Raw genomic sequence first — 24,906 nt, 5'->3', positions numbered from 1 at the left:
AGATAGACCCCCACACTTCGTTCTTGGAGTTTGCATGTTCTCCCATATCAATGTGAGTTTTCCCTTTATGCTTTGGTACCTGCCGAAATATACGTGTTAGGTTATATGGCGCAGTGTGTGTATGTGTATGTGTACCTTGTGGTTTACGATTGTCAGCTGCTGTCCAGTGCTACCTGAAGATGCTCTAGTTTTACACAAACACATTGTAAAGGAAAAGCACAAGCTCAAAAAATGAATAAACAGGTGGATTTTAGGATAGTATACTTTCACAACAATACCATTTACTGATCGGGGTTTTAAATCAGATTTTAAGACAATGACATTACCAAGCAAGCAAAAGCTTAAAAGAATAATTATTTTCTGGATTAATACACACTGGCCTCTACAAAGGGAGTCTCTGAAGACACACGGTGACCAGATGCCCACTTTTAGAGAAAAGTCTGTCTGTTTTTCTTATTTTATATACAAAAGTCATGGCTGGGGTGTCACTAATACCCACAAATAAAATAATTTTAGAGTATTCAGTGAACTGACCGATCCACGTTAGTATATATGAAGCCCACAGAGAGGGAGACCAGTTTTTTTTTTTTGATTTTTGATTTTCTTTGCTAATCCCCAAGAGGAAACTGTCTTTTCTGCCCAGTGAAGGCTGGGTGGTCTTGTGGCTTCAGTACCCATGCAGATTTTGTTTTTTTATTTTTTCTCCAGCACCCTGGAGTTTGTTTGTTTTTTCTATTGTCCTGGCCATCAGACCTTTCTTTATTCTTTGTTACTTAGTATTGCCTAATCTTATTTTTATATTTTTCTTTTTTCTTTCTTCATCTTGTAAAGCACTTTGAGCTATGTCATTTGTATAAAAACATACTATATAAATAAATAAAATGTTATTGAATTTGCATACCCTTTGGTAGTCAGAGCGCAGGGTCAGCTATTGTAGAGCACACCTGAAAATTGTTCCAGGGATGCTGTACAATGAATTCAAGCACAACATGACATTTGCAAACTCACAAACATGAATTCAGAGATTCTGGCAATCCTACAAGCATCAAGTGCAAGACAGGAATCAGCTAAGGACATAATGCTAATCCATCACACCGCCTGATCACTCACACGTCACACATGGGGCCAATTTACCTGGCTTGCATTTCTTTGGGAATATAGGGGGAAATATAAGCAATCTCCGCACAGACAACAAACAAGCATGGCATCTGAAGCCAGAAGCCTTTACACCACCTTAAGCACAAGCACTATGAGGAAAAATGCATTCATTATACACGTTCAATTTATAATATTTTCTCGCTGCAACTGGCAAAACACTTTTGGAAGGGAAAAGGAGAGAAGAGAAGTTAGGAAAAAATGAATGAATATTACAACATACAGCAATCATGACATTCCACACCCCACTACACACAAACCCAGGGGCCTGTTGTGCATACTGCCATCCAACTAAGCTAGATGGTTCCTACTTTCCAATATTGCAGTTTCTGTACTGATTCACTATGTTTATCCCCTCTATTCCAGGCTCTTTTCACAAAATGTAGTCAGCTCAGTGTCTGAAAGTGAAATCCGGGCTCTCCACATGGGATCTGCTTCATTTTAAGATTATTTAGAAAGACAGAGGACAAGCCTCTGTGCATACAGTGCACGTCAGTAGAACAAATGCGAGGCAGGCGAGGGAGGAAATTTGTGCTACGGAAGAGTGTCAAAAGCCCACTTGAAAACTCAATAGACTGGAAAATCCCCCATACATCAACACAAGGATCAGTCCATTAGTAGATTTTATAATAGTAAGTGCAAATATGGGCATCAGTCGAAATAAAACAATTTCATAGTTAGAAGAACTTGCCTTCCTCATCCTGACAGATAAGTAGCTTTTAGCACCTGCTGCACACATATAGGATGTCAAAAAGGCCCTAACAATCGAGACAACTTCGTATGTTGTAACAAAACATGCCATTAGGCACGTCAGCCACTTATGATCCCACCATTGTGAGTTGTGACTGGGGTCAGCTTACTATCACGGAATGTTCAGCCCATTTGCGTTTCTCATAAAATCTACTTACAGAGAATTTCTTTATTTCATACAGTTTTATTTATCTATCCAGAGCAACTCGCAAACAACAATTGTTCTTATATTTCTAAAGCTGGAGCCGGAAATAGCTATTTTGATTTGCTTGGCCCAATTAAGAAGATGCAAGTGAGGCTGATTTTATCAAAGACAATGCAGTGAATCTCTTTGTGTCGCTGTCTGTGTTAGCCTGGCTGATTGTGCTTCTTGTATTAGTCAAAGAGCATGGTGGAAATCCCACCAATGAAAATCACTTTATATGCTAGTTTAATAAAAGAGTGTTCCCCCCCACCAAAGTAGATTTTCCTGACTGCGGTAATTCCCTAGGGATGAGGTACAAATTCTCTGATGACATTTCAGGCATTACTGATATCCTCAGAGCTAATATTTCCCTGTTCTCAAAGGAGTCACTAGGTTTCCTCATACTGCACATACCTAGGGAAAGAGCATTATACGACAGCAAAAGTTATTTTCTGGAAAATTACATTTCAGAAGGAGAACTGCTCATTCAATTTGGTCCAAAATTCACTGCGGCAAGCAACAAAAACAGAAGGATTTCAAAGCAGACAGAAAAGCAACATGAAGAGCCATACCTGCAGCCATCGTGCTCTCTTTTTTTTATTATTTATTTTTGTTCTTGCTCTCTAATGAGAGCGCTTGTCTCATTAAATCTCTCCTTTTGCCATTTTAAAGGTCACACCATAGGTATGCAGCAGAGTATTGCTCTAATCTCCACGTCAGGTTTATTTTTAATTGTATTTATTCACTTGACCTAATTTCACTAAGTATACGGGTTACTTCAGTGTTTCACCAGTGTTGCAACAGGTAGACAAAGGAGGTGTGAAGTCAAAAAAAGACAGAACAGAAAATAGGTTGATGGGAAAGAAGCTTAAAATGTAACTTACAATATTAACATGACACAACATTCTCAAAGCCACTTAATCCAATTCAGGGCTGTGGGGACGCAGAGGCCATCGCGACGGTCTTAAGTGCAAAGTAAGAAACGGTCCGGGACAGGATGTCAGTCTATCGCATGGCCCACTTGCACACACTCACAATCATCCATTATGGAACTAGCCCATTACTGACAACCAAACCAACAGGCACTTTCAGAAAATTAACAAATGAAACATCGACGAGTAAACCTACTTCCACCACTCTTCCAAAAATTAGTTTCAGCGGTGTAAGAAATATTGTTGAAAAGAACTGCACAATGAAAGCATTAGAGCTGGATAAAGATTATAACATTTTTGTGCAAGAATTCCTCATAATTACCAAGGTATGTTTGCTAACTTTATTAATGCTGGTATGCAAACAGTTTTAAGTAGCAGGTTTTCATATTTAATGTTAGCTCGCTCAGTTTTGACGGATATCTGTACATGGTAATATAGAACAAATAAGGTGAAGTAGCTGTCATCTTTTAAATTGACTGTATTTATGTTTTCCTATCGACCATTTATCTTGGTATAGTTTTAAAGGGTTTGTCATGTTTGCTGTAAATTGCTTGTAATTTAGTGTCAGATGTAGTCAATGCCATGGTGTTCATGTCAGCTAGATGCTACAAATCAATCAGGAAGAACAACAAGCCCCATTTACCTAAAAAATGTCCTGTCAGTTTGTGAAATGCAAACTTTTATGCTGTTATGTTTAACAGGTTTATTCAGGTTGCAAATAAATGTAGTCACAGTAGACACTATGGTATTATAGAGTTCTGCAATGAAACATGCAAACATGCCGATTCATATTTTAGGTCAGAAAAAAAAAAAATTTAATGACACCACAGATCCTTTAAGTATACTAACCAGGCGCTGGTGCCCTCATATAGTCCTAGTCTATTGAGAAGGGACTTAGTGTGCATTTCCTATTGGCATGCACTCTGGGAAATAAATTCCGAGATAAGCATTTCCACCTTGAACGTTGGTAGAACACCAAAGTTATTCAAGCAAATAGTAATAATTTTAAGTAAGTGGGAAAACAATGCAGTCACTACTTTTTAAATCTTCTGACATGTTATCCTACTTTATTAGGTTGTCCTGCCATTAGAAATGGTTTGATTCACACTGATAAAATTACTTTTTGTTACAATGGAAGTTTTAGATTTATTAATCAATAATATGAAAAAGTAGCTTTATTGTGACAAAAAGTTTTTTTATGGTGAACTTGTATCAGTTGTGCCTGTAGAAATCAAGAGAACGCATGCACATATACTGAAGGAAGGCTGTCTCAATACGTAAAATAAGATGTTAGAACAGCTGCTGCAAAAACATACATACCGTCACGGCATAAAACAGTTTAGTTCTCCGCCTCTTTTGATTGCTTGGATTTTGTTCTTCTCTGTGTTTTAACAGTGGAAAATGTAGTTACAGAGGTTTTTAGTTAGAACTTGCACACAGGTGGACACTACAGAAGTTTGTCTTGTGTTATTCCACCATTTTTTGGAGAACATTTGTCCATTGGGTATGCCAGAAAAAAAATCGGTATGAAACTGTCGATGCATTACTTCTAAATCACACTTTAGTGATGCAGTAAGAAGTCATTCAACAGATGATATTACAATACACTGTAAAATAATATAGAATCAATTGCACTAACTTGTAAAAAATTTATGTACACAAATAAATGTAGAGTAAAATGAACAGGAAATTGAATAGAATTAACCACTTCAATAATATTTAATTGAACACTGAACACCTTGAGTCAAATGGAGTCCAAAACTAAACATAGACAGACGGATTGGTGTGGCTTAATGCCTGTAAGCTATGACCTTTACGAATCTATTCTGTGTCTTCCTCTTCATCACCAAGCATACGCTAAGGTAGAGTAAACAAGCTGTCAGTATCATCACTTACACATTTCTTTGAGTAAGTGTGTGTGCACATGCTTGAGTGTGTGTCTGTGTGTGCGTTCATAAATATTTAAATAAACTGTGTATCTCAAAAACTACTCTGGCAAAAATTGTACAAATTAATAGGTTCCATGAATAAACAGAGCAGACTATAAACATCCAGTTAAACTAAACAATTCTTTTGGCATGGATATGGGTGAAGCTATTTTTGAAGGGTATGGAGATGAGTATTGGACCTGGAGCCTGACCCAAAGCAAACATGATGCACTTTGCTTGAAGAAGACAGGTCAGTTTTTCTGAAGTTCTAGTTGTACATATAGGTCTCAGCATTCAGGATGGACATCTCAGAAACCACTTGTTCTAAAATCTTCTATCTTTGCTAAGTTGTAATCAGCTCTGCACAATACAGAAATAGAATTTCCTGATGATAATTATAATTTTAAGGTATGAAAATCAAGTTCAGTTTTCCACAGACACACACATACACACACGTAGACACAATGATAAAATTTAACTTTTTTGACATTTTACGCATTGTAGAATCAGAACCTGAACTTAATTCAAGAGGAAAATTTTCACCCCATCACCAAATTTCCATTTACATGGAAGTGAAAACACAGAAATGTGAAAAGAACCTATCTGTAAATGAGAATGTAGTGCCTGAGGATTACAAAGATAGTTACTGCAAGGTTTACCAATCTGAGATAAGTATACAGTTTATTATTACAATATATAATGCACTTCTGAATAGGCTGGCTTGGAGCACCAATCATAATACTATAATATATATACAGTATATACTGTATATGTATACCATATATATATATTATTGGGTGCCAATATGATTTTATGAATATATAAAAATCAATGATTTAATGAATATATAAGGTTAGCATCGAAATATATAAAGTAATTCCTGAATATATAAAGTCAGTGTTGGAATATATAAAGACTTTATATATTCAGACGCTGGCTTTATATAATCAGGCTTTGACGTTATATATAATCAGGAATGACTTTATATATATACTGATGCTAACTTTATATATTTGGGAATGACTTTATAAATTCCGACGCTGACTTTATATACTCAGGCTTTGGTGTTATATATTCAGAACAATGACTATATAATCAGAAAATCATTATATTTGCCTGTTTGGCACCCCATATATATATATATATTTAGTGGCAGGAGGCTGGGGGGCAGACCCAGCCAGGACCGGGAGGCGGTTTATACATTCCCTGGGCCATGAGGGGGCAATAGCCCTGGATAAAGAAGGGACCACGGGGACAGAGCCAGGAGGCTCAAACCCATTGTGGCCCGTGGCTGCCGCCAGGGGGTGCTCCAAGCGGCGTGGAGCCTGGGAAACCTGCACTTCCGCCACACCTGGGCATGTGGAGGAAGAACCTTCCGGGGACACCTAGAGTGCTTCCAAGTGCTCGTGCAGCACTTCCGCCACACCAGTAAGTACCGCCAGAAGGTCATCAACGAACACCTGGAGCACGTCTGGGTGAACATAAAAGGGACTGCCTTCCTACAGTTTGGGAGCTAGAGTCGGGAGCAGGACGAAGCGCCCTTGAGGAGAGGAAAGGTGGTCCAAGGTCATTGGGAAGACGGCCCGTGTTAACGGTGATTGGTGCGGGAGCACTATGGGTTGTGTGGACTTTATTACTCAAAATAAACGTGTGTTTTGTAAAGTGGTGGTGTCTATCTGATGGTGTTCAGACCAGTTCTCACAATATATATATATATATATATATATATATATATATATATATATATATATATATATATATATATATATATATATATATATATATATTGTGATGGGCAGTCTTGGCCATTTCCCGGCTGGACACCAGCAGGATGGAAGGAAAGGGGGGGGAGGAGAGCATCTCAGAGGCACTATCTCCCATGGATGCTAGAGGGCAGCCCTCCTGGGTAGCTGTGGAACCACGGATTCCCACAAGGCATGCTGGAACTTAGAGTTTGGTACAGCTCTGTTGTGTTCCGTGGGGGTTGCCAGGAGGAGCTGCAGAGCATTATAATGAAATTCCACCACACCTGGGAGTGCTCCAGGTGGCTAATCAGTAGTAGAATAAAAAGGAGCCGCCTCTCTCCATTCGAGTAGCCAGAGTCGGGTGGAGGTGGATGAAGCTTGCTGAAGAGGAGTGGAGGTGGAAGGACTGGGAAAAAGAATGGACTGGCAAAGAGAATGGACTGTGCTTACTTTGCTGTACTGTGCTGTGGTAATGAGTATGAGTAATGAGTATTTACTAATGTAATGTAATGCAAGTTATAGTTAAGTCAACCAAAGCCAGAGAGAAAAACAGCCAAATTCATACAAATCCCATACAAAATCAATATCTTGGCACCTATAATCAGTGGGAAATCCAGTCTTGTTGACCTCTGCCAACTAGAGTGCAGGATTTAGTACAGTAAATAACTGTGTGTGAAAGATTCAGTGATGTGATGCTAGGTGTGTTACTGGTGATGCCAGTGTCCCTATCCACTCTGAATTCACACACCAGGACCAGGAGTGTAACTTGGTAACCATTGCTGTGCCACCAAATGCTCACATAAAATCATAAAGCACATTTTATATGTTGTCTAAAACAGTTTATTTTAATATTAAATGTGATATTTTTAAATGCCAAACTCAGTTCTTGGTTGTTTTAGTGGCAGAATGTTAGTGGACAGGACTAGGTTTGAATCCTGGTCCCATGGCTATCCATGGTGAGATAACTGCATGGGTGTTTCTCCTGTTTCCTTCACACTTCTTATTGACATGTATTGTTTGTGAGGTTAATTGTAGACTCTACACTGGTCAGATGCATATGACTATGCCCTGCATTGTACTGCTGGCGCTTTTCCAGGGTTGGTTTCTGCCTTGTGCCAATGCTGTCATGACAGTTTCTGGTCCCCTGAAACCTTGACCTGGATTGTGGATTCAAAAATGGGTAGATGGATGGACTTTGAACACTCTTCATATTCAGAGTTGGCTCCTAGTTTGTGTTCAGTGCTGTCGGAACTGGCTTTGATTTCCTGAGACCATGTATTGGATTAAGAGGGCTCTGGAAATGGAATGATAGATGGAAAAATTCCATTATATTGTAACTTCATTTTTTTCAGACCAGTTTTCAACAGTTTCTAGTTGATAATTTAACAATCAAATTACTGGGGCATTTTATACATCCTACTAAATACTCTTCAAGCATCAGTGTAATATGGAGTGTTTAAACAGAAATGAAGTGTAGCAGTCCTGATGGACTGCAGTTGTTCCATTTATACTTTTCCTGCCAAAATACACTAGAGAAAAGGTGCAGTTTTTGCATTTGGGGATGATAGACATTTCAGTTGCAAAAAATATAGAAATAGTGTATTGTGTCCCTCTTGTGTTTTAATAATACAGCCATTAGAAAGATGATTGACGTTACGTAGAATTCAGATGATGCCACAATAATATTACCATTGACTGTCTATCAGATGTCACCGTCAGTGTCAGTGGACATTTGGTTTCTGATTTCATGGCAGCACCTATTTACACTCTACTTTGACTCTTAATAAACTGCTCAAAAACGCTGGAAATCTATACTGATATGGACTGGGTAATGTGTTAGGAACAAAAGGGCTGAATTCAAAGACACTCCGAAAATCAAAGTGAAAAAAATGATGTGGCAGGCTAGTCCATTTTGCAGAAATTTCATTGCAGCAACTCCAAATTGTACTCAGTAGTTTGTATGGTCCCCATGTGCTTGTATGCATGCCTGACAATGTGACGGGTGGGTGGGTCATGCTCCTAATGACACACCGGATAGTGTCCTGGGGTTCTCCTCTCAGATCTGGACCTGGATATCACTGAGCTCCTGGACAGTCTGGGGTGCAATCTGGCGGCATCGGGTGGACCGAAACATAATGTCCCATTAGATGTTCTATTGGATTTAGGGCAGATGAGCGTGGGGGCCAGTCAATGGTATCAATTTCTTCATCCTCCAGAAACTGCCTGCATGCTCTCGCCACATGAGGTCGGGCATTGTCGTGCGCTAGGATGAAACCCAGGACCCACTGCACCAGCATAGGGTCTGACAATGGGTCCAAGGATTTCTTCCCAATACCTAATGGCAGTCAAGGTGCCGTTGTCTAGCCTGTAGAGGTCTGTGCATCCCTCCATGGATATGCCTCCCCAGACCATCACTGACCCACCACCAAACCGGTCATGCTGAAAGATGTTACAGGCACTATAACATTCTCCACGGCTTCTCCAGACCCTTTCACATCTGTCACATGTGCTCAGGGTGAACCCGCTCTCACCTGTAAAAAGTACAGGGTGCCAGTGGTGGACCTGTCAGTTCTGGTATTCTATGGCAAATGCCAATCGAACTCCACAGTGCCGGGCAGTGAGCACAGGGCCCACTAGAGGACAACCATCCTTCAGGCCACCCTCATGGTCATCAGTCTGTTTCTGATTGTTTGGTCAGAGATATTCACACCTGTGGCCAGCTGGAGGTCATTTTGTAGGGCTCTGGCACTGCTCAACCTGTTCCTCCTTGCCCAAAGAAGCAGATACCGGTCCTACTGATGGCTTAAGGACCTTCTACGGTCCAGTCCAGCTCTCCTAGTGTAACTGCCTGTCTCCTGGAATCTCCTCCATGCCCTTGAGACTGTGTTGGGAGACACAGCAAACCTTCTGGCAATGGCACACATTGATGTGCCATCCTGGAAAAGTTGGACTACCTGTGCAACCTCTGTAGGGTCCAGGTATCGCCTTATGCTACCTGGAGTGACACTAACCGTAGCCAAATGTAAAACTAGTGAAAAAACAGTCAGAAAAGATGAGGAAAGAAAATGTCAGTGGCCTCCAACTGTTAAACCATTCCTGATTTGGGGGTCGCCTCATTTTTGCCCCTCTAGTGCACCTGTTGTTAATTTCATTAACACCAAAGCAGCTGAAACTGATTAACAACCCCCTCTGTTACTTACAGTAACTGACCAGATCAATAGGATAGAAGTTTCACTGACTTGATGCTATAATCTGATTAAAAAGTATTCCTTTAATTTTTTGAGCAGTATATATTCCTGTGCTGTAGTACTTATAATGTACATTTTGTTACTTTGCTTTTTTACACATCTTGTGATAGAGCAAAATAAAATACTGATTGCATTTCCCAGTTACCCTGAACTCAGTTGTGAAGGCTGGATTATGATTTGGATAACGGATGGCATGAATGCAGATGGAAGTTCTGCAAATTTTTAAGTCATTCAGTTCTTAAAAAAGTAAAAGGCAAAAGAAAATTTGGCAATGCAGTCTGAAAAGAAAAAAGCCACCAGAAAAATCTAACCCATGACATGACAAACTAAATGAGTATGAAGCCATATTTAAGAAGTATGATGAAGGAGGTTGTTTTGTGTATAAGTTATTTAAAGGTAAAACAATTTACTAAAAAGACACCAAAACCCTTGTGTTGAATCCATAATTGTCATCACCACTTTTCTGAGACACTACTTTCTATTTGTTTGTAGGCTGACTGATCTCCAAACAGGGAGTTTCTAACTTAATAATAGGGGCAATTTTGACTGCAGCTACTGGCAGCCCTGCTGTGGTCGCCCCCATTATGCTGAGAGCCGCACACCAAGGGAAGGCTTTCATCTTCTAATTAAGATGGGAGAAGATGTTATTGTCTTTGATAATGAGCGCTGAACAGCATAGGGGAATTGGGAATGTTTAGTCTGCTCCTTTTCTAACATGTGGAGGCTTTTTCAAGCTTGATCACATGAATATTTAAAATGAAAACAGCTCTAAGCCTGTTCTGTAAGAATTTAACACATGGATCGGAAATGTTGCTGCTTCCTTCCATTTTCCTCTAACTCTCTCTCTTTCTGATATGTAGCTAGAAGCAATGAGTGATTTGCTTTATTTTAAAAAGAGATGACAATATGGAACTTTGCTAAACACCACAATCATTTCTTGTCTGCCCATTCAGTCTTTTGAGCTGTAAAAAAGAAAAAAAAGGCACCGTCAATTACTTCATTTCTCTCAACACCTTAAGCAGTGGTGCCTGGGCTTTCTGGGTCTTTCTCACATTTCCTCATTTATAATCTCTCTTAACACCAAGCATATTTGTCAAATTTTGTTGTTGATACTTGTAACCTTCTCAGGAATGTTTGTGTAAAGTTGCTAGTTGAAATAAATCTTTTTTATGTTAAGATTATACTAAGTGAAAGTTTTAAAAACACAGGTAGGGTGTAGTGGTGGCCAAGAAGCATTTTTAATAGAAGCCAACAGTGACCAATGCTGTAAAATGGAAAAACAACATTAAAAACATCCATAGAAAAATGAAAACCAAAAACCAATTGTGTTACTCGTGTCTCAAAATTCACATCTGTTATTCATTTGTATGCTCAAAACATGCAATTTTGTTGTTTTTTTTGCTAACATGATATTAAATATATAGTTCCGCAATAATATGTGCACATCATAATCAGGAAACTAAAGACTCATGGCAGTGTCATTCTGAACTGAAGACCTGACTCTCCTTCTCATTTGTTGGTCCTGTCTACAATTATGCCATAAACTTTTTTCTTTTCATTTTGCATGAACACATAGCCCAAATCAAGCCTTTAAGCTGCTTCCCAAGCACACGTGTGTGACTATATATATATAGCAATCACAAGAGGATGCTACTGGGCCTCAAAACAAGCCACAGTAATATCCAACACCTGATAAAATAAAGGATATTATATTCACACCAAGCAGCACTCCAAAGATAAGCCACAATTATACAAAACAAATTCTTCATCCTTTCTTCCACCCATTGATGTTCCACTCTGGCCTCCTGTCTGGGTATGAAACCATCCTCCTTCCCAGCCGGGATGCTCTTTCTCCTCCTAGATTCCTCCTCCCTTAGCTGAGCCCTGTGCCGGCGTACACACCTACGGCATAGGAAACACTGTCCAAAACTGTTCCAAAAATATTTCCACCATTGGGACAAGTGCATTCATTCACATGGAGAGTACTTTGAAGGAAACTAAAGTTTCAGTAAGTAAAAATTTTTTTTTCCAATTCTGGTTATTTTTGGGCACCCCCTCGTATGTCTATGCATACATTAAGTATGAATATCATTTTAAGGCATACTGATCATTGATTATAATTTGTTAGGCATTTGTGCCTCGGCATAGGCTTTGTGTTAGTGAGTGAGCTCTACAGTGTGGAACGGGGTTGTATCCAAGATTCAAGGTTCCTGCCTTATGTCTGATGATGCCTTGATTGGCTCTACCTCCATGCAAACCTACATTTGTAGTTGTTTATTTTAGAGATGAATTGTCAACTATTGTTTCTGTCTTCCAATTTATATTTGAACTTTTAATCTCTGTGGGATACACTGTAGGTATGAAGGGCAGATCCCTGCAGCAGAAGCACACACAAAGGAGTAGCCTACTTCAATAGATCTTCTTCACTCCCATCTATACTCATTATGACAATTTCTGTAGTCTTCATTCAAGCCAGCCAAAAGGAGGAAAAAATGTAGCATACCTATTAAAATAAAAGTAAACTCTATACCTAGGTTGTTCAAAATTATAATATCAAAAGATAGGACAAGCCAAAGCAATACATATAAAATGTTGGAAGTGTTTCAGCTTTAGTATTTTCTTTGTGGCCTTATACATACTCCAGCTTACAAGGCATCATTTTGGACAAAAGAAATGAATACATTTTTCAATGTTATTAAATTGATTTTGAAAAACAACCATGAAAAAGCAAGTGCAGTCCTGTTTCTCTGCTCAAGTTCTGTGTCCCATGGCCTCCATTATGAAATGCCAGGGCAGGGCGTACATTTTTTAAAATATATAAATGCTTAATTTTTGAACATTTTTTTACCCTGCAGATGCATATATGAGGTATGATGAAAAAATACGGCGAATGTTTTAAAAAAGAAACGTTTATTGCAGCAAAAGATTTAAAACTACTAGTCACCCTCAAAATATTCTCCTCCACTTCAAATGCACTTATCCCAACGCTCCTGCCACTTTGCAAAGCAGTTCTGGAAGTTTTCTTTTGAGAGTGTCTTTAGTTGGGCTGTCGTGGCTGCCTGGATGTCCTCAATGGATTGAAATCATTTGCTTTTCATGGTCATTTTCAATTTAGGGAACAGCAAGAAGTCGCACGGTGCCAGATCTGGAGAATAAGGTGGATGCAGACACAGCGTAATGTTTTTATTCGACAGAAATTGTCATTCTAGAAGGGATGTGTGACAAGGAGTGTTGTCATGATGAAGAATGAAACCGTTTCATTTTCCTCGGTTATTGATGTTGAAGGATGTCCTGATCTTTTCTCGTCTTCAACCGAGTCAGATCCATTACAAAATCGATCAAACCACTTGTAAACAGTCTTAATTGTCGGTGCAGTGTCACCATAAACCAATTTTAACATCTGATGGGTTTCCTGAGCTTTTTGCAATTTGAAACAAAATTTCATGTTAATGCATTGCTCGATATCCATAACGACAAACTCGAAAAACACACTTGAGCTCAACAGTGGCTCACAAACAATTGGCACTATCAAACAAGTTGAAACTTGTCACAAATTAGGCTCTAGGATGGACCTGTCAGAATCTGCATTGAATTGTTTTGCGTTGCTCGTGGATGGTGCTCTGCATTAACATTCACCGTACTTTTTGATCACACCTTATATACTATGTTTGTGAGAAATAACTTTTGAAGTTATCTTGTAATATTAAAGGTTTTGCTTAAATAGAATAGAATTGAATGCTGGTTTTATGTAGCTACATAAATAATGGAGGACGATGTTATATTCCCGACAAGATAACATATTCATAGAACATTCCTATCATCCTGTTAAAATCTGATGTAACAATAGAATTCATTTATATGGAATAACAGATTGCCAGAAGATGAAAAGGTAGAGATGCTTAATGTTTACTAACCATATGTCATATTGTTTTTCCGTACTGTATGTCATGCTACAATACATTTACAAAAATGCAAACATATACAGTAACATAAAGAAATGTAACAAATATATGTAAAACTGAAACAGATGTGTCAAAAGCAAGAAGTTATTATCATTTTTCCCATCTTCATTTGGTGAAAACTGTTTTTTACTTTGATCTTCACTAACATTTATAAAAACAAAGATATTTGGACTATAGAATTTATTGTGCTTGCAGCTGTAGAATTTTTGAAACATTGAATAAATTCAGCTACTTGGAGCATTTTCAGCTACCAAATAAATTTAGTTAATAAGCCTTTATACTGAATTTCAAGGCTCAGCAGGAATCTATAGGCCCCATATGTCATAGCCTGATAAAAACTGATAACACTCCTATTTTCAGTTTTTGACTGATTGATTGGATGGTTGGGGGTTTATATTTTCTACTCTTGTAATTGGGAGGCTTCGAGCAGGGCTGCTGGGTTAAACAATTCATAAAGTAATAGTAGGACTGGCACCTGGACTATGCATTGATCTAAAATGCTCATGCGTATTGTACTGTGCAACTCTGCACCACCATATACACTATGTACAACATAGGAGTTTGTACTACTGTATGAGTGACAGGACTACCTACAGTTAAAAGACAAAATTGTCACTTAGGCTACTGAAGATCTGTTATGCTGTGCTTAGTTAGCTGTAGGGCTTCTTCACACATTTATGCTAAAGGAGAAGCAACTGACAGGAAGGCAAGTTATCACTTACATTAAAAGCACATATTTTTACCTAGGCATTTTTAAACATGCTGTGCAGTATATTTAATAATGAAATTAATTATTGGGTCACAAGGCACTCAACAGAACTTCACCCAAAATGAGCGCTGCCAATTAGATATAGTTGCCTCCATAATTAACAAAAGGACGTCATCACAGACAAAAACAAGGAAGCACCCAGTTTGTGGAGAGGACGTCAAACGTGTGGGCTTATTTTAGAATTTTTGTATAAAATCACTGATGATTAACCGAAATACAAAATGCAAGAATGTAATTTTTAGTGGTGTAGAGAAAAATCCCAAAGAACAATTTTTGGGGTAATACTCCTTATAAGATAATAGTAAAAGGTTTACATTTTTAATACTTCTTCTTTAAGTAGTTTAAATATATTTTCCAATGGTACTTAATTCAGATGATTCATTCATTTAGTTCTGACCTGTTTACTTCAGGGATGCAAGGATCAGGAGCATTGACCTGCAGAATTAGACACAAGAGCCGGAGTCAAGTCTGGTTAGACCACTAGTCCATCACTGGGCACACCTAACGTGATCATTAAGATCTTCAGAACAATCAGACATGCACATCATAAGAATTTGTGGAAAAAAATAAGCTGCCGCAGTGCTTGGAGAAAAACACCATGTAGGCACAGGGAAAATGTGCAAACTCGGTACATACACTGTCTGGATGCGGTTTAAAACTTAGTCTCTTGGAGCTTAGAAGCAGTAGCATTAACCACTGCACCACCATGTCATCCTAAATTTAGTTTTCTATTTCCAAAATGTGTATTTCTATAATATGACTATGAGGATTGTTCCATTCAGTCCAATTTTATAATTGTCACAATGTCTCTTTTCCTTGCCTTTGGTGATCATATTAGAGACAGATTGGCTGCAATCTCATTCAGAGGGCAAGGACAAGAAGTATAAAAGGTTTTTATCTGTAAAGTAAGACCCTTATTTCCTTTGTTAAAATAAGTAACGTTCAAGGGGAAAAAGAGTCGGGGTGCCACCTTGGCAAAGCCCTGATTAATGATGACATACAGAACAAAAGTGCAAACATAAGGCACTGCAAGATGCAAAGGTAGCAGCTACCAATGATTATATAAAAAAAAAATCACAAGAGAGTGCTTCTGGCCAGGAGCTTTGTCGTTCTGTGCGTTCAAAATGAACATCCCCTTCCAGTCGTCCTCTCAGTTTTATTGTGCATTCCCAGAAGTGTTGGGGCATTCTGGACCTGTGCGGATGTGACGTCAGTCAGAATTCAGCTGATCTGACCCTAAACTGTGGATTAGAAGGGAGAATGAATGAACAACAGTGCCCTCTCTTTGCTCAGGGTGGTATTGCTTACTTTGCACAAGCCTTAAAGATGTCCCCTACTTTCATGTACTTGGCCTAAGGCAGGGGTCCCCAGCTCTAGTCCTGGAGGTTTTCATTCTAACCCTTTTCCTAATTAGCTACTTTTGAATTAATTTTAATTGACTTGTTTTTTAAGATTTGTTCTCCTGAAATTTCTTCATCTTTCTTCTGAATTGCTTCATTTCTTTTCTTAAATAGCACCCAAACAGAAATGAAATGTGAAGTGAGTGAGCCAACAGAAGACCAACTACGTCAGGACCTCAAACTCATACCAATTTCACTCCAACCAGTTGCTTAATTAGGCTTGGATTCTTGTTGTTACTTAAACCTATTCTTTAATTCAATGGCTTGTTGCTGTTCTCACACTGCAATAGCATACATTTCCAAAATTGTTGATTTTCTCTTTTCTAAGAGCACTGTTCAAATGTTTTGTGGACCTGAGTAGATCAACATTCCTGAGACTTTCACCTTTCTTTACTTTCAGATATTGTATGATGGACACAGTGTCCTGGTCATGTTTTGGTTCATTTTGTATCTCATTATTGTTTTTAGCTGATAATTAAAGAAAAAGTAACAATTAAGGGGGTCTTCAAGAGCAAGTCAAATAAAATTAATTTCAAAGAAGTTAATTAGGAGCAAAAACAGGTCACTAATTAAGAAAAGGGTTAGAATGAAAACCTGCAACCACTGGGGCCCTCCAGGACTGGAGCTGGGGATCCCTGGCCTAAACAATAATATCCTAGATACTGTAGAAATGAATACTGTACACACTGCCTTTGTTAACATATAGCAAAGAGCACTACCCAAGCAAACAGTGGTACCAAAAGCTGCTAGGCTTCAAGGTACATAATAAGCAACTAAACATCCATCCATCCATCCATTATCCAACCCGCTATATCCTAACTACAGGGTCACGGGGGTCTGCTGGAGCCAATCCCAGTCAACACAAGGCACAAGGCAGGAAACAAACCCCGTGCAGGGCGCCAGCCCACCGCAGGGCGCACACACACACCCACACACCAAGCACACACTAGGGACAATTTAGAATCGCCAATGCACCTAACCTGCATGTCTTTGGACTGTGGGAGGAAACTGGAGTACCAGGAGGAAACCCATGCAGACACGGGGAGAACATGCAAACTCCACGCAGGGAGGACCCGGGAAGCGAACCCCGGCCTCCTAACTGTGAGGCAGCAGTGCTACTCACTGCAGCCTTCATTATAAGTGTCAATAGAAAACTAATTTGCTGAAAATGGCTTGGTTTTCCAGTTCTTGTTGATCATTTTCTTTATTAGCCCATGTTTACATAAAGAAACAAGCTAAAAATATTCATATGCTTGGTGTGTCTGTGAAAGGATGTGAAAACACAACAAACACCTATAGCGCTTCCTCCAGAACTCACATGAAAAACTTTAATTTTCTTTCAAATCATTTCACAGGTTGCTGTCAATCCCATCATTTTGAGCACAGTACATTATATAGAGTATGTTTGATTGCAACTTTATGATAATGTTGTTATAATTTTATGTAGCTGTCTGCTATTGGTAAAAAGTGGTGTACATTTGTATGTTAACTAACCAATCAGGCTATTAATTAACATATTGACATATTTTGTAAACTGTTGAATTTCATGTGGAAAGATAAGAAGTAAGAGCAGAAGCACATTTCGCAAAGACATTGCTCTAGCCAGACATAATGCAGCAGCTTTGACAAGATAACAGTCGTCAGCCTCCCATCCCAAGCAAAAACAGCAGGCCCTATAATATCTTCTGCATTTGGATGTCTGCCTTGCCCTTTACTTCTGTACATTCTTTGGGTATCTTCAAATATGTATCTGCCCTTGTTGATTAAATGTAAATCCTTGCAAGGGTTTATAAGAATTGTAATGCTTAATTCTTTTTGATCAAACATAACAAGACAATAGTTGACTAGAAGGATATCTTGGCTCTTGTTTGTCATTCGGAGTAACCAATCAACCAAACATGCATGTGTTTGTGACATGGAAGTAAACTGGAGTAAAGTCATGCGTACGCTCCACAAAGATGTTGGCCAGAACTTATATCCAACTATCCATCTTTTTCCTCTCTGAACTTGACAGACCAATTTAATGCCCCTAATTACCATTTACCAGAGACAATTACTGCATGTTGCATCATCATATGAAAAAAATTGACTATCATTATTACACAGAATATTTTCTGACCTGCTTAATCTAACTCAGGATCACAGGAGTGGAGTGTATCACAGGAGCATCAGGCACAAAACAGAAACCATCCCTGGAGAAGAGTCCATTGTACAGCCCCCTCAACACACACCAAAATGGGACCTATTCAGAGTTAACCGTTAATCTAATATGCATATCTTTGAGAGGGATTGAGGAAAGGGCGGCACAGTGGCACATTGGGTAGCACTGCTGCCTCGCATTTAGGAGATCCGGGTTATCTTCCCAGGTCCTCCCTGCATGGAGTTTGGATGTTCTCCCTGTGTCTACGTGGGTTTCCTCCAGGTGCTCTGGTTTCCTCCCACAGTCCAAAGACATGCAGGTTAGGTGCATTGGCGATCCTAAATTGTCCTTGGTGTGTGTGTGTGTGTGTGTGCACCCTGTGGTGGGCTGGCACCCTGCCCGGGGTTTTGTTTGCTGCCTTGTGCCCCGTGTTGGCTGGGATTGGCTCCAGCAGACCCCCGTGACCCTGTAGTTAGGATATAGCGGGTTGGATACTGGATGGATGGATGGATTGAGGAAAGCCCAAACGTACAAAGAAGAACATACAAACTCCACACAGACAACAACCAGACAAAATATTCCAAAATAACATCATGTCTAGTTTGGAAGGTCCCTAAAGTTTACGCTGTCTAACACACTACTTAGTAACATATTCCACGAGAAAAACATCCTAATGTTTGTCCAAAATTTACACTTAAATTTCCAACAGTGTCCCTCTGTTCTTTCTGAATTTATTCTAAAGTAACAGTCTCGATAAAGTGTACTAATTCCTTTCAAAATTTTTAACACTTCAATTGTGTCTCCTCTTAAACTCCTTTTATGTAAACTGAAAAGGCTCAGCTCTTTACTCGTACCTCATCCCCTGCAGTCCTGGAATCAGCCTATTTGCTCTTCCCTGGACTAGTTTGTAGCCTGGAGACCAAAACTGCACACAGTACTCCAGATGAGGCCTCACCAGTGCATTTTAAAGCTTGAGCAGAACCTCCTTTAAGTTTTACTCTTCACATGATGGGCTTCTTTCCAACATTTTACCTTATTCAAATGTGTAAATGAAGTGTTTTAATTAATCCTAATTGGAATCCAAAGCTATCTTTTTTTGTATTTGAAAACAGGGAAATGTCATTAGACAAGTGTAATAAGGTGCTATATAGCGCCTGACCCGGCACAGACTGACGCAGAGGCGCGAGTAAAATCAACAGACTTTATTTTTCTCTTCAGCCATGGGGCACGCCTTCCCTGTGTCCCACAGGCCTAACACAGTCCCAAAGCAGTTCAACACAACCAAACCAATCCTTCCTCTGGCACCACCACTCCTCCCAGGCAACCTCGTCCTCTTCCTCCCGATTCTGGCTGTCGAGTGGTGGTGGCTGGCCCCTTTTATAGCCCACCTGGAAGTGTTCCAGGTGCTTGACCACCTGGTCCCAATTGCACTTCCGGGTGGGGCTGAAGACTCGTCCAGCCAGGCTGTTGATTCCAGGCAGCAACCCCTAGCAGCCACCCCAGCTCCCAACCAGGCTGTGGAGGACTCCATTCCCATGGAGCCATACGGGAGGTTGGGGAATCACCGTCGGCCAGGGAGGCTGCCACCAAGCGTCCCGGGGGAGGTATTGAGCTGCGCATGGTTGCTCCCCCAGAATATACACAGCAGGGGTGTCCCGGCTGGGCCCATCACAACAAGTGACTGAGGAGTTTTGATGTACAATTTTGGGTTTTGATTATTGGTTTCTCTACCTCATTGTTTGGTTTCCAATCCCTACCTGTTAAATGAATATTCTTTCTATCTTCCTTTAAGATAATATCCATTGCCCTGTCTTTCTTTCACTTGATTTCCTGTGCCCTCGATCATAACAGGTTTCTACCCAGCATGCTGGGCCTGTGAAGAAGGTGTGTTAACCATGGTGCTATCCCACTAACTTTCTTTATGTATCTTTTAAAGTAACTGAATGCAAAAGAAGATTTAAAGTTAATAAAGTGAAAGGAAATAATTTAATATTATGGTACAAACATTTCAATAATAATTAAAAAAATAATAAAAAAAAAGGAAAATCCACTGTTTAAAAATGATGCATTTGTAGCATGGTGTGTTTGATGACAAAGTACTCTTAATTAATCATATACTTCTGTGTCCTGTTTTTGAATAGTTACACCAGACGCAACAGGACACAATCCTGCAGTCTTTCAGCCATGGTGACGATTGCCTCTGATAATGCAATGCTTTGCTCTCTTTTACAGGAAGTGATGCAACTGGAAAGACAGTTGGGAGGACGGCTCATTGATGAACCCCAGGTCCTGCTCTTCAAAGACAGCTATCACAATCTCAGACTGTCAATTCATGACATGCCTCGTGCACACTGGAGGAGTAAACTACTTGCTGGCTATCAGGTATTATGAAATGGTTTTCATACTGATTCTTGTGCCTCTATAATGGGATGCAAAAGGCTTTCCTCTTATGGGGTGGGAACTATCAAGGCCATTTACACACAATGCTCAGTTTTCAGATACTGAAGCAAATATGTTGTATCACCATTCTTGCAGCTAATTGTTGCACCATGCCTGTTCTTCTGATTTTCCTCAGATGGCACTATTGATATTCATATTTACAATTTTAGGGAGTGACAGCATGATTAGTTTTGGTTTCATTCATAACCAAAAAAATGCCAATAGTATTATAAAGAGGCTAAAAGAAAAATACAAAATGATTGAAAAGCTACAGTAGTTATGCTTTTTGACCTACTATTCTGCCTGTCCCAATTTATTCCTGCTTACTTCTCTCTTGTTCGTAATTTCTCAAACACTAGTTATGTCAGCCTTTCTAAACAACACTTTCTTTACTTATTGAGCAACGTTGGTCAGATCATAAATCCTATTTGTCTTAATAGTCTTATATGGAGTTTTCTGGGAAGGTGCATCACTAGTTAATGACAAATTTATTGTGATAGCTTTTATAATACATCTAGTTTGCTACCCTATTCTAATCTACCTTCCACAGTACAGTGTAAATAATGCTCTGTATTACTTATAAGTAGAGAAAACTGAATTCCCAGAATGAGGATCCACAATTTATTCTTTGAGAACTAGGGGATTAATCTTTTCCCCAAGTGTAATCCAACACAATTGAAGACGAATAAGTTCTGCAATGAAAAGAGCACATAAAATGGGGTTGCAGCACATCTCGTGATAATTCAGCTAAAGCAAACGCTTCAGGCTATTGATAATTTTCTTTTTCTCTATAATGCCAGCTTCCCATAAGTGATCCCTTTCCAATAAGTCAATTCAACCTGTTTGTTTATTCCGGTGTTTGTGTTAATTCTCTCTTCCTAGATTGTCCTACTGAAGTTCCATAACTATTTTCCCAAAATGCGTTTCCTGAAATAAGCCATAATTGATTATCCAACACTATTTTTTTCCCTTAATTCCAATTATATTAATGTTCTCATTTTGTAGTGCAATCTTTATGCCTTGAGAGGTTATTGCATTTTGCTTTTTTCTCTTTCAGCTTTTTGTGGGAGGGCCCTGAACTACTACACAGATGAGCTGATTTTAGGGAGTCATATGAAGTTTTTACACCCAATCGGATTCTGTTCTTATTTATGTTGCCCCGTATACTTATTGTGTTGTACTATTTTCGGCCTATCATGTTTGTGACTTCATTTCCCATAGTGCTTCTTTGCTGTACATTTGCTGATGATCTGACCAGAATAGCCTAGGTCAGCGGTCTCTAACTCCAGTCCTGGAGAGCTACTTTTCCTGCTGGTTTTTATTCCAACCCTTTTCTTAATTAGTGACTAGATTTTGCTGCTAATTAACTCTTTGCCTTAACTTTAATTGATGCACATCTTAAAACTCAGGCCCCTTAATAATTTCTTTTTTACTTAATTAGCAACCAAACAATATTAAGACACAAAATGTTCCAACACATAAACAACAACCTGCGTCCATCACACAATAACTGAAAATAAGGAAAGGTGAAGACCTCGGTAATGTTGATCTGCTCAGGTCCACAAAACATTTTGACAGCACTCTTAAAAAAGAAAATCAACAGTTTTGGAAATGTCTGCCATGGGAGAATGAGCGCCATGGAATTAAATAACGGGTTTAATTGGCAACGAGAATTTGCTTCAAATTAAGAAACTGAATGAAGTGAAGTTGGTTGAAGTTTGAGGCCCCAACTTAGTTGGTCATCTGTTGGCTCACAGATGACCAAGAATCAATTCAGCAGTCAGAGTCTCAAGAAAAGTCCATTCAAATAAATGGAAATAGTTAATTAGCAGCAAAAACTGGTCACTGATTAAGAAAAGAGTTAAAATGAAAACTTGCAGCCACAGTAGCTCTCCAGGACTGGAGATGGAGACCCCTGGCCTAGGTTCTGTGACTCCCCTTTCCGAGATGATGGGTACGGTTTTAATGTGTTACTTCTTGGTTGTTCTGTTAGCTATGGTGCAGTGAAAGGGTGTTTGCCTTCATTTTTTGACAGGTTCAGGTTTCATATGAGTGGGTTTAATACTAGAGGCCTTTTGAAAGGTTTCTAGTTTTTGTGGTGCTTACTGGGAAGGGGTAGGAATGGCAGCATGGACAGGTTGTGCATTCGTTTTTTATTCAGTTCCTTCCCTTCAGTTTCCCATTTCACGTTTGCTTTTCTGTCACCCGCTTGGCTAACTTAACTGTTGCCCCCTGCAATGTTTAGTGTCTTATTTGAACTATATTTACAGCAAAACAAAACAAGTATGAAAAAAATGAAATATCATATAGTTGTTGCTACTGGTTCTTGAGTCTAAGATGTTGTGTTAGAACTAAAATCCTCTAAACTTTGTGTTGTCTTTAAAGGTCGAGCATTCTCAGTCATTTGTGCCATTTGTGTCATCAGTGTCAGGAGCCGATCACTGACCAATTCTGCTTTTGATTCCCATTTTCTATCTCAGCATTCATGTTCATATAAAATAAGATATTCGTTGTTTATTTGACACTTTTTTAAAGTGGTTGCCAAAGTCATCTCATTTATTTATTATTTATAGCTTCTTTATGGTTTGTTCATCTTCTTACTGAAATATCTCACTCTGACCTTATATTTATATTTACATCTGTGTAATTTGTGACTTTGGTATCCCTCCAGAACTGGTTTTGTGTTAGCATGGTAGGCTTTGGCTTTCTGAAGTGAACTAAACGAGTCCAGACAATGGATGGATGGATAGATGAATATTTTTTTACATTTGAAAGTGACACACAAATATCAACTTCAAAGTTATCAATAGTGTTTTTATTTCTGAAATTGCAACACTGATGGGTTAAACAAATTGGTGAATAAATCAGTCAACTTCAGCATGCTCTTTTCCTTTGTCTTTTATAGATAAGCTCCGCAAAGTAAAATCTTAAATGAAACACTTCTTAGTGAAATATTTGGTCTTGCACCTAAAATGATCCATTTGCCTCAATGTTTCTAAGATGTGCCATCATTATCCTAAATAACACTATGAAACCCATCTTGTCACTTGCAAGAGAAGATGTAATGGAAGCTGACTGAATTTGCTTTTTATTTACTGTTTTTTGCAGAGTTTAGGAAACTTTAACACCAAGTAATCATCCCGTGACCCTAAATACTGAGAGAAGATAATTCCACATCTGAAAGTGGGTTCTGTTCCTAACAATGATGTAGCCATGCCCCCCCACCTCTCCACCTCCTGCCACGTCACTTTGGCAGTTCATCTTCTGCATGACTGAATCCCAGTCATGCTGTACTTTTCTGGCATCTACTGTTTTATTTATTGCACCTACCAATTACCGGGCTTTTCTCTGGACAAAAATACAGCTGAGCAGCACTTTGCTCATCCAGCATGGCTTCCTCTTGTTATGTGTCATGCTGTGATCTTTCTTCAAACTGTTTCTCATAAATATGAGAGGAGAAGAGTGTCAGACATGACAGGGAAACATTCAGCCTTTTACGGCTCTATCATCACTAAGCCTACTCGGAACTGATCTTCATTTGGAAAAGCGGCTTCCCCCCAACACTCTCCACCACCAATGCTAATGACTCTCAGAAGATACGTGGGCTGCTTGTTGAGGCAATTTTGTTTTATAGTCTTCCCATCTTTTTCCTACAAAACCCATAATCCGTTTATCACCTTGCTCTTTCTCTTTCTTTATCCGTGTGGGAAATCTGAAGAGCTGCTTTACTAAGCTCTGATGTTCTTGCCAATAAAAACTGATTTTACAATCATTTGAAACAAAAAAAACAATCTGGCAACACTAAATTTCTTACTGTGTCAGCCGAATTTCCATGTCGTAATAAAATTATTCAATATATTGATTTCATATTTTAAAAAGATGTGCTCCATGCTTTCTGCTGTTAAACTGATGTGATTAAAACATCTTCAGTAAAGATCATTTATGGCTGAAAGCTTAGCATTATTGTTTTGGTGCTGCATATTTATCTGGCTGGACAAGATATACAAGGTTGCACAATACAGTTATAAATAATGCACCTACGACCTTGGTCCCATAAATTCACACATCCTTCAATTGACTTTGAAGCAATTATATTGAAAACCATTTGATCACTAGTGGTGCAAATGTCACTGCTCTGGATTAACCAGTAATATAATCAAGTCAGTTTTTTACATCCCTAGAATTGACTGGGTCACAATCTTTGCTGAGATTTTTCACTTACAGGAGAAAATAAGGAGCCAGAAAGTAACTAAA

General features: G+C 39.0%; 1 protein-coding gene across 1 annotated transcript in view; it reads left to right on the top strand.

Moving 5' to 3' along the window:
• Positions 1-24,906, top strand: part of unc5a (unc-5 netrin receptor A) — an 869,594-nt gene that overhangs the window by 810,438 nt on the left and 34,250 nt on the right. The window contains exon 13 of the mRNA XM_028813729.2: positions 20,446-20,595. Within this exon, the coding sequence (XP_028669562.1) occupies positions 20,446-20,595 (150 nt within the window). The remainder of the gene's footprint in view (positions 1-20,445; positions 20,596-24,906) is intronic.

This window comes from Erpetoichthys calabaricus, chromosome 11 (genome assembly GCF_900747795.2).
Source record: "Erpetoichthys calabaricus chromosome 11, fErpCal1.3, whole genome shotgun sequence".
Lineage (NCBI taxonomy): Eukaryota > Metazoa > Chordata > Cladistia > Polypteriformes > Polypteridae > Erpetoichthys > Erpetoichthys calabaricus.
Note: the sequence above shows the minus strand (reverse complement) of the source record. Positions and strands in the feature narration are given on the sequence as shown.